The sequence below is a fragment of the Dipodomys ordii genome, unplaced genomic scaffold (assembly GCF_000151885.1).
Source record: "Dipodomys ordii isolate 6190 unplaced genomic scaffold, Dord_2.0 Scaffold171, whole genome shotgun sequence".
Lineage (NCBI taxonomy): Eukaryota > Metazoa > Chordata > Mammalia > Rodentia > Heteromyidae > Dipodomys > Dipodomys ordii.
In genome coordinates, this window is record NW_012267387.1 from 2,300,753 (window position 1) to 2,312,345 (window position 11,593).

At 38.6% G+C, this 11,593-nt stretch overlaps 1 protein-coding gene across 1 annotated transcript in view; it reads right to left on the bottom strand.

Annotated features, from left to right (window-relative positions):
* Positions 1-1,138: 1,138 nt before the first annotated feature.
* The window catches only part of LOC105998739 (vomeronasal type-2 receptor 116-like), a 45,586-nt gene continuing 35,131 nt past the window's right edge, over positions 1,139-11,593 (bottom strand). The window contains exon 9 of the mRNA XM_013033530.1: positions 1,139-1,504. Coding sequence (XP_012888984.1) covers positions 1,139-1,504 — 366 coding nt within the window. The remainder of the gene's footprint in view (positions 1,505-11,593) is intronic.

The window sequence follows — 11,593 nt, forward strand, 5'->3', positions numbered from 1 at the left end:
ATCACAATTTTTTATGTTTTATTTTCTATTCTCCAATAGATGGTAGAATTATGACCTTTAAAAAAATTTTTAGAAAAGTGATTGAGAAAACAAAGATGAGGAGATAAGAATAAAAAAACTAAAGAGTGGGAATGTTAAGATGAAATGCAGATTATGTAGGAAGAACTAAATCTAAAGTTAATAAAAATAAAATTTATCCACCTATGGCTACAAGTTGTGACTGTACCACTATTAGAGAAAAGATTAAGAGTGACATAATCACTGAAGTAATTCTTTTTTTTTTTTTTTTTTTGTCGGTCGTGGGGCTTGAACTCTGGGCCTGGGCGCTGTCCCTCAGCTCTTCAGCTCAAGGCAAGCACTCTACCACTTGAGCTACAGCGCCACTTCCAGTTTTCTGGTGGTTTATTGGAGATAGGAGTCTCACGGTCTCTCCTGCCCGTGCTGGCTTTGAACCATGATCCTCAGATCTCAGCGTCCTGAGTAGCTAGGATTACAGGCGTGAACCACCAGCACCCAGCTCACTGAAGTAATTCTAACTAGATAAAATAATACAAAACTCGGGAAGGACTAGGGATTTACCTTTTATTACATGACAATATATGTGCTCATCTTAAGGTTTATTTCTCCTTGTGTGTGGATTTTATCACTGAAACCACTCAGAGAATATCTATTGGCCTTATCAAGATAATGTAGCACTTAGGAATAAAAATGCAGGCCAGGAGCCTTTCACTGAAGGCCAATATAGAGAAGACTTCCACAGACACCATGACCTTCCTCTTATGCTATGATAGGCATGAAGGTGATCTAGACACTGTAGAACACCATCATGCTGAAAGTCAGGAAGGTTTCAGGCAGGTTTCTGGTCAGAAAAGCCACAGTGAAGCTGGCCAGGTCTAGGGAACCCATGTATCCCAAGACACAGTAGAAGGTAGTGGGGGAGCCCTTGTTTCACAAGATCATAATGTGGCTATGTTCAGATTGTGTATCTGTGTCCACAAAGGGTTGAGAGTTGTCCAGAGACCACAGAACATCACCTGTATCAGAGTGCAGACAAAATGATGAAGTTAGGAACCCCTGATGCTAGCAACCACCTCATTCTTCTCCCAAGAGAAGTGGTCTGAAGGCCAGAGAACCACAGTCACAGTTTTGGCCAATACTGTGGAAAAGCTATGGCAAACACAATTCCAAATATGACCTGCTGCAGAATGCAGGCGATTGTATTGGGATGCCCAATAGGGAGCAAGGAACAGAAGAAACAGAAGGTGAGAGAAATGAGCAGGTTGTAGCTAAGAGCTTGGTTATTGGCCTTGACAATGGGAGTGTCTTGGAGTTTCACAAACACCCCAAGAACAAGTGCAGTGAGAATGGAGAAGCAGAGAGCCATGCAGTCCAACACCATCCCCAAGGGTTCTTCATGAGCCAGGAAACTTACAGCTTTTGGGAAGCACTGGTTTCTTTCTGTGTTGGGGTACTGATGATCTGGACATTTCACACAGCTCCATATCTGGTAAGAAGTATGGACTAGCATCAGTATCTTTCCAATACTGCCTTTCTTCAATGAACATTTGAAAATGCCCACTTAGAGATAAAACTAATTTGTGAAATTTATAAACACAAATGCATTACCAAGTAGTACTAAAAATGTTCAGAATTAATTTTTTTTGGGGGGTCCGGTTGTGAGGCCAGAACTCTGGGCCTGGGCACTGTCCCTCAGCTCTTCAGCTCAAGGCTAACGCTCTACCACTTGAGCCACAGTACCATTTCTGGCTTTTTTCTTTTTGCTTATGTGGTGCTGAGGAATTGAAACCAGGGCCTCATGCATGCAAGGCAAGCACTCTATCACTGAGCCACCTTCCCAGCCCCAGAATGGATTTTTATATCTTCCTTCCCCCAGAATTTGGCATTCTCTTTTGTCTAGTCTAATGGTAACATCTTAACTTCAATGACTATTACACATATTTGAAATGGGTCATTTTTCACATTTTTAATATCCTAAGAACACCTTTCTGCACTTATTCATGCTGCTATTAGTTGTTAGCGAGGTGTACACAACTCTCCAATCTCTGTTCAAAATTGTGGATAATATAGCTTACATTTCCCTCTATGTCTGTGTGAAATGTTAGAGGAAGCCTTGTGGCCCAGCCTTGAATCCATCTCATATTTGTCTTTCATCACTTATGAAACAGAGAGGAACACAGAATGGAACTACTTTTGAAGTACTAACGGATATTGTGCCTGTTTTGCATATCAAACTCACGTTTCTAATCACTTTCTCTGTGAGAAAAACAGTTGTGGGCACTGGAAAACATAGATGTGCATGATCCATATTTTCCTTATTCTGTAAGTTATTAAGTAGGCATACCTATAACTTATGTAACTGTAAGCCCCTGCTCATTACCTTTTCAATTGAAAAGTAAATATTTTTTAACGTTCATAGGGCTCTCTTTTCTATTGTTATAATAGAGTTGATCTACAAAGGGGTTACAGTTACAGGAATCAGGTAATGAGTAATGAGTACAATTCTTTTTTGAACCATAGCTCTCCTTCCATCGCTTTCTCTCAATTTTTCCCTACCATCCCAACCCACAACATATGCAGGTCATTTTTCAAATAGTGTCTAGTGAATGTCACTGTTGTAATTGTTCATCCTTGTTCCACCTTTTATGTGCCCTCCATTACCCTCCCAAATATGAACAAACTAATGAACAAGACAAAAGGAAAAGAAAACAAAAACAGCAACAATGGCAACTAAAGAATGTCCCTCATTCCTGTTCTTGGAGTTCATTTCATAGAATGTTATTTTATATAATCATTCATACTTAGCTATTGAGCCTTTGTCCACAATTCCTATGCATATCCTCCTTTGGCCTCTGTATGTTTGTAATCAGGTCCCACATAATTATGAAGTTCCAGAAGTGGAACTTCATAGTATATAACATTATATAATACACATTATATGTATTCTATTACATATATTCTATTACATATATTATATGCATTATATGTATATATATGTCATTCAAGTATGTTTATTTATAGATTCATAGACACATTCTAGTTACCACAAATAAGGGAAAACATGCAGCCTATGTTTCTTTGGGAGTGGTTTATTTCACTTAATATAAGGTTTTTCAAGTGTTTCCATTTCCTTACAAATGGTACAATATCATTCTTTCTGATGGATAAATAGAATTCTATTGTGTATGTGTGTGTCAGTGTGTGTGTGTGTGTGTGTGTGTGTGTGTGTGTGTGTGTGTATTCTTGATCCATTTATCCACTGAGGGACATCTAGGTTGATTCCATATCTTAGGTATGGTAAACACAGGTGCAAAAATGCCACAGGTCTCTTGTACTTGTACATTTGCAATATATGGGACTTTATCCCTTATCATTTAAAATTTTAGTAGTATATGTTAAGTACACAAGGGGCTTTAGACATGTGCATATGTAAATTCAATGATTCCCATTCAGAATCACAAGGTGGTAACACTGGATAATATCATAAATCTATAGTTTCTTTTTTAAAAAATGTTATTATCATTATAAAGGTGATGTACACTAGGGTTACAGTTATGTAAGTCAGATGAACAGTACATTTCTTTTTGAAGAATATCACCCCTCCTCCCTCTCTCCCAGTTTTTTCCCTCCCATTCCAGCCCATAATTAGTATAGTTCATTTTCAACCTGGTGTCTGCTGAGTGCACTGATGCATAAATCCATAGTTTCTTAAGGAATCTAAGTGCTGATTTCCATTGCGGTTTCATGAAATTACATTCCCATGCATAATGGGAATCCTCACCAGAATTTGTTGTCATGATCTTGATGATAGATCTTGTGACTAGAGTGAAATTAAATTCAATGATATTTGGCACTGCAATTGGTTTGGCCGGGGAAATTAAGCATCTCTTCCTGCCATTTGTTCTTGCTTTGCATAGCATCTTTAACTTCATTTGACAATCTGCTGATTGGCTTGTTGATTCTTTAGGAATTTAGTTTTTGAGCTTCCTGTATATTGTGTTTATGAATCACTGGCCAGATATTTAGCTGGCAATTTCAGCAGGCCATCTATTTATAATAGTCTACTGACTGCTTTACTTTCCTGTGCCAAAAATTTGTAGTATGATATAAACCCATTTGTCAATGCTAGCTCTACATTTCTGAACTATTAAGGTTTTGTTTAACAAATTCAATATTTTTAGAAACAATTTGTCACATTTTACCATTATAAAAAAGCAACTTTTTGAACTATATAGTTTTTTTCTTGTTAATAGTCTAGACACAAACCAAAGAACTGATCTTAGCTCCAAAAGGTTAATTAAAAATTCTAAATTTGCTTAGCATGTTGGTCCAAGCCTACAGTTTAGCTCTATGTGATGACAGAGATCAAGGTTGGACACCTGATGTACCAAATAATAACTGGAAATTTTACTAATTATTATTAGTAAGCATGTTAGATTTATAATTTTATTTTTAAATTGTATTGTTAAGATGATGTATAGAGGGGTTACAGTTACATAAATAAGGTTGTGGTTTCATTTCTGGTCTAACTTGTTGCCCCTTCCTTCATTTTTCTCCCTCTTTCCCTCCCTCCCAATCCCATCCCTGGGTTGTACAGATTATTTCCAACATATTATAAGTAGCGTTGTTGCATAGGTTCCCCTTTTGTCTTTTGTCTCACCATTTTGTTGTTCCTCTTCGCTTCCCTAGTTCAAATAAACATATATACAATAACCAGGGCACCAAAATCGAATGTGGTGACAACAGAGGATAAACCGTAGGGGGGAAAACATAAAAGAAAAAAGGAATTGTGTAGTACATTGAGAACAACAAAAAAGAAAAACCTCTTGTGTCTTGGGGTTCATTTTCCTTAGCATCATCTTATAGCACATAGCTATTGAGCTATTTTGCTCATCTGCTACTATTATCCTAGATTTATATTAATTATTACAAGTAAGGGATATCATGGGACCTATGTTTCTTTGGGCCTGGCTTACTTCACTTACTATGATTTTGTCCAAGTCCTTCCATTTCCTTACAAATGGAGCATAGACTACATTGAGATTCCACCTGACCCCAATTAGAATGGCTATAATCAAGAAATCTAATAGCAACAAATGCTGGAGGGGATGTGACCAAAAGGGAACCCTACTGCACTGTTGGTGGGAGTGTAAACTATTTCAACCACTCTGGAAAGCAGTATGGAGGTTCTTCAAAGGATTATGATACCAAATTTCAAGCTCTCCAATACAGCCATAATAACAAAGGCAGCTTGGTATTGACACAAAAGCAGACCCAAATGCCAGTGGAACAGATTAGAAGATCCAGAAATAAAATCACATACCTATAGTCAGCTGACATTTGATAAAGGAGCCAAAGACATACCACAGAAGAAACATAACATCTACAACTATTGGTGCTGGGAAAACTGGGTAGCCACATGCAGAAAATTAAAAGTGGACCCCAGCCTGTCATCATGCACTAACATCAAAGTGGATTAAAGACCTTAACATCAAACCAGGAACTCTGAAACTACTATAGGATAGAGTAGGAGAGACACTTGAACATATAGGCACAGGCAGGAACTTCCTGAACAGAGTCCCAGGGTCACAACAAATTGGAGAGAGACTCAACAAATGAGACTACCTTAAAATAAAAAGTTTCTGCACAACAAAAGACATAGCTACCAAACTAGAAAGACAACCAACCAATTTGGAAAAAATATTTGCCATCAATATATCAGACAAAGGCCTAATGTCCATTATATACAGAGAACTCAAGAAACTAATCCCTCCCAAATCTAACAAACCAATCATTAAATGGGCAAGGGAACTAAAGAGAGACTTCTCAGAAGAAGAGATAAAAATGGCAAAAAAACACATGAGGAAATGTTCATCATTACTGGCTGTAAAGGAAATGCAAATAAAAACAACCCTGAGATACCACCTTAACCCAGTTAGAATGGCCCATAACCTAAATTCAGCCAACAACAAATGTGGGTGGAGATGTGGAGAAAGAGGAATCTTATTGCACTACTTGTGGGAATGTACACTAATGCACCACTTTGGAAAGCAATCTGGAGGTACCTCAGAAAGCTAAATATAGACCTCCCCTACAACCCAGCCATACCACTCCTGGGCATCTACCCTGAGCAACAGGAACCAGGATACAAGGACACATGTACCTCCATGTTCATTGCAGCACTGTTCACAATAGCCAGGAAATAGAAACAACCGAGATACCTTACTACAGGAATGGATCCAAAAATTGTGGTACCAATATACAATGGAATATTATGCCACCATTAGAAAGGACAATATAAGGCATTCACAGGGAAATGGAACTAGAACAAATCATTTTGATCAAGGTAAGCCAAGAGCAGAGAGACAAATGGCACATGGTCTCCCTGATATGTGGATATTAAATTCAAAATGCAGGGAGATGTGACAAAGTAAACAGAACTCAAGAACAAAGGACCTCTACTTAATTTGTCATATCATTTCTAAATGACTCTAGGTTCTTAACCACATGTATCGTGTGAGTGTGTGTGTGTGTATGTGTGTGTGTGTGTGTGTGTGAGACCGCTGAGGGAAGCTAGGAGGAAGGCACAGAATCAGAGGGAAATGGCAAAATACACAACAGAGGAGCCATCAGCTGCACTGGACATAGATGAAAACAAACTAAGCAAATCAAGGGCAGTTATGGGAGGGAGGGAATGACAGGGAAAGAGGGAACAGTTTACACTAAGCAAAAGGAAATAAATGTACACATCACTCAATGTGGAAGAAATGGTTGTATTGTCAAAGCTCATAGATTTCACAGACTATACAGACAATGATAATGACAATTTCCCTTGTGAATGTTAAAATGTGTTTGTGAATTTAAGTATCACTATCCCACAATACTGTGAAATGTGTAAAAATTTATGTAATCACTTAATCTCAATAAAAATACCTTATGTTTTTTTTAAAAAAAAGACTACACATAGAACTCCCCTATGACCCAGAAATCCCACTTCTGTGCATTTACCTAAATGACCACAAATTAGATTTATAATTTTAAATTTATTACTTTCCAAATAAAGTATTTCAGTATTTTTCAATGTAATTGACATGATTTTTAATATTTTATTGTAGTTATATGAGTCACATAATGAGTACAGTTCTTTTAGAACCATGCCTCCCCTTCCCTTGCTCTCTCCCAATATTTCCCTCCCATCCCTACCCACAAGATGTGCATGTATGAAAATTCTTTATGTTATTGATGTAACATAATTGAATATTTTTAAGCAAGAAGAGGTTTGGCTCAAATGGTAGAATGCCAGCCTTCAATGGAAAAGCAAAGCAACAGCGTGTGGCCCTGAGTTAAAGTCCTTGAACTGCCCCCACAAAGAAATAAATTATTAGTAGCCTGAAGGAAATCTTACTGAAAAGACAGCAGTCTAGAGGTTTCTCCGAAAACTAAACATAGATCTTCCCTACAAGCCAGCCATGCCACTCCTAGGCCCTGAGCAACAGGAATCAGGATACAAGGACACCTGCACCTCCATTTTCAATGCCACAATATTAACAATAGCCAAGGTATGGAAACAGCCCTGATGCCCCACAGTAGATGAGTGAATCCAAAAAATGTAGTACCTATATATACTGCAATTTTACTCCGCCATTTAGAAAGGAAAAAATTCTGTCATTTACAAGGAAATGGGTTTTTTTTTGCCAAAGCACTATTATATTTCCAATTTAAAACAAAAGTGATAGAAGTCCATTATCAGTGTTTAATCACTCATCTATTAGAAATAAAAATCTCAAAAAATTATATTAAGTGAAGTAAGCCAGACCCAAAGAAATATAGGTCCCATGGTTTCCCTTATTTGCAATAACTAGTAAAAGTCTAGGACAAGCAGAAAAGGCTAAAAGCTATGTACATCTGATCATATAAGATTATGTTAAGTGAAATGAACCTCAAGATAGGGACACAAGTGGTTTTTTTCTTTCTTGCTATTGTTTTTAACGTATTTATAATGGATTATGTGATTTTTTTTGTTTCTCTTGTATATTCTTCCTGCACAGTATAACCCCTGTTTTCACTGTATTTGATGTTGGTGTCCTACATCTTGTATATACATTTTTCTAATTTGGGGAGGGGACAAAAAATAACAAAAAGCTGAATTGTAACAGTGGGATGTACAAGACACTATGTTTTTACAACTTGGGGTGGGGAGGGAAGAGTTCGGGAGGTAGGGAGGGAAGAGATAGTAGGGAGAAAACAAAAGAGGAGGTAACAATGATCGATAGGAAAAAATGTACTCATTACCTTACTCATGTAACTGTTACACTTCTGTATAGGTTTTTTTACAATAAAAAACATAAAAAATACAAATCTCAAAAGAAAGATGCAATGACCAATAGAAGAGAGCAGGAAGGTCTGCCATTATGCAACCACATGTCTTAAATAGCCGTGTGTTTCTTTAAAAATAATGTAGAATCCAGTAATTCAGTGTATTTAAAATAATGAATAATATATTTCTTATATGATTAAAATATTGGAAATGTAACATTTTCATATAATACCAGACGTTACATCAATTAATATAAAAATTATATATATAACATAGATTTTTGTATGCATATTTTTAAAGTGATTAAACAAGATTAAGTTGTAAAGTTTATCTAGCCATGGATGATCAAACTATTATACCTATACCTTCTTCAACTATTACTCCATAAATCCAATACATTGTGATGTACAACTGAAGTATATTTTTTAGCATATGCAACCCATTATTGAAATTCTAAAACCATATAGAGAAAGCAGAGAGGGAGGAGGAGGAGGAAGAAGAAAGAAGATGAAAGGAAAGCAAAGATGTAAGGGAAAGGGAAAGCATGTAGGGAGATTGGCCTAATGAAACAAATTGAGTAATATTGCAAAAGGTAGATTGTGAAAAGAAATATACAACTATTAAAACACTAATGAGTATATGAAAACATGAAACTTTATTAAGAGGCAAATATTAATGAAATGTATTTGTGATTAAGCAGCATAATGATGAGCAGGCTGGAAGTTAATGTACTTTAAAATATAGAAAAATACCCATAATCTGAATTAGTCAGGAAGTAGAGATCTGGGGATCATAGTTTAAAGGGGGAGGGAAGTCCATGAGAATCTTATCTCCAACTAACTACCAAAGAGCCAAAACTGGAGCTGTGGTTCAAGTGGTAATGCGCTAGCCTTGAGCAAAATGACTCAGATATAGAACCCAGGCTTTAGATTAAAATTATGACTCTCACCAAAAAAAAATCCCCAAAACATTTTAAACAATAAATAAGAAAGCAAAATTAGAATGCCAATGACCTCTGCGACCAGAGACAAGACAATAGGGGGGAACAGGCAGGAGAATCCATACTTTGGGGGACCAGAGAACAGAAAAGTTCACTTGGCTTCAGATTCCCCTTTCCTTATTAACAAGTGTTTTTACTGAGTTCGGTACAGAGGGAGTAGTGACTACAGATAAGTGCAGAGACTAGGGAATCAGTCTGTCTTGTGGTTATAACCATTAATATGAGGTATAATATTTGTTTTAAGACCCCCCCCAAGTTCTGAGTATTCTACTCATTCCCAAAGGACAGACAAGCCAACAAAGATAAATGTACAGCTTCTTTCTGTCAGAAGTCATCCTGGGTTCATCTTAACATCTAGAGCTGTCCCCACTCCCCTCACTGTCCACATCCACAGATCTCATTTTTCCCCTGGAATTCTTGGAAAGCTAATAAGTGTTTTGGAACTCAGGATGCAAATGACAAGATAGAGCACTCGGAACTTGGGGGCCTTAAAACATTGGGGCATAAAAGCAAGTCTTTTAAAGCCCCAAATTCTGAGTGCTCTACTCATTCCTAAAAGGGCAGATAAGCCAACAGAGATAAATGTACAGCTTCTTTCTTCAGAAGCAGCTCCTGTATTCATCCTAGCATCTAGGCTGTCCCCTCTCTTCCTGCTGTCCACATCCACAGATCTGGTCCCCCCCCCTCCATGAATCCTTGGAAAGCTAACAAGTGTTCTGGAGCTCAGGATGCAAATGACAAGATAGAGCACTCAGTTGTTTTAAGGCCCCCAAGTTGTGAGTGCTCTACACATTGAGTCCCTTATCATTAGGGATCAGAAGGGAACCATGAAATATTCCATCTGTAAAAGAGACCTCCATCCTACCTCCAAGGCCTTAAGCTCTTAGTGTCCAAACAACTTTAATTTAAACACACAGGATAGTATCTTTGACCTCTGTCAGCCTCAATCTCTTGACCTTACTTGAGCTCAGCTCTCAGCATTCCAAGGGCACTTTGAGCAGGCATTCCAAGCTCTTTAATGCTTTCCGGTCTCATGGCCTGGTATCAGAGGCCCTCAAAGAGAAAACAGGTCAACAGTGAAAATATACTAGCAGAGATGATTGGATTATGTATAGAGTAAATAGGAAGAACCAGACATATACAGAATAAAATTCAAATTTACCTGGCTTTGGCTACAACTTGTGACTGTACCATTACAAGAAAAAATGAGTAAGAGTCACTTAGTCATTGAAGTGATTCCCACTATGTAAGTTAGTATCTAACAGGAAAAAGGAATTTAGATTTAGTCTAAACGTTCTCCTGAACAGTTGCTCAAACATGTAAGTTTCATCTTAAGAGGTTTTGTTTTTCTCTCTCACAGTATGTGTTTGTCCCAGAAGCCACGCAGAAAAATTCACTCTGGGTTCCTGGAAGATGGCAGAGGAGACGCTGGAATCTGAACAAGCTCTCGCATAGAAAGCAGTTTTAGAGTTCCAGTGAACAGTCCTAAGCCAGAGAATCATACCAAGTGTGCCATCACAGGACAGAGAGTTAGACAAGAGAGGGAAAGCCAAGGCAAGAAGACATATCTGAGCGCTTGCCAGCAGCCACCGCAGCGGCGGCAGGGTCGTGGCGGAGACTGCAGCCAGGGCCATACCTGAGCGCTCACACAGGGAGTCTGGGACGAAGGAGCCAGACGCAGTGGGCAAGTGGATTCTACTCAACACCAGCAAGAACCGACAAGGAGCGGACATCTTCATCCTATAGTTTGCAGACCAAAGACGACCCAGGATCCAAGACTCGGCGTGAGTAGAAGCCCAACATCCTCACTCCTTCTCAGGGAGCAGAGGAGGGAAGGCCACCCCTCCCCGCCCAGCACTGGTGATCTCCATCTTAGATACCGGCAAAGCTCAGAGGAGCTGCCAGCTCCAACTCAGGCCTTAGAATAAAACGAGTCATTTAGCAGGTCATAAGAACTTAACGGCGAAGTGACCTGCCAGATTCAGCTCCATCCAGGGAAAAGTCACCCAGCTCAGGCGCCAGCCATTGGAGTGGCTTTCCTCACTGAGTAACCAGAGCCAGAGGCTGCCCCTCCCTCTAGCAGCCTCAACAATCAATTGAAAAACAGAAACCCTGAGAATGGCTCCAGGCTGGGCTCTGTGAGTTTTTTTCACAAAATAGCCCCAGGGAAAAGCTACTGATTGTTGAAAGGCCTCAACTCTACCCAGAACCTAGCCTCACCACTGCATCCCACTCTTTTGTGATTCTCAAAGCAGATC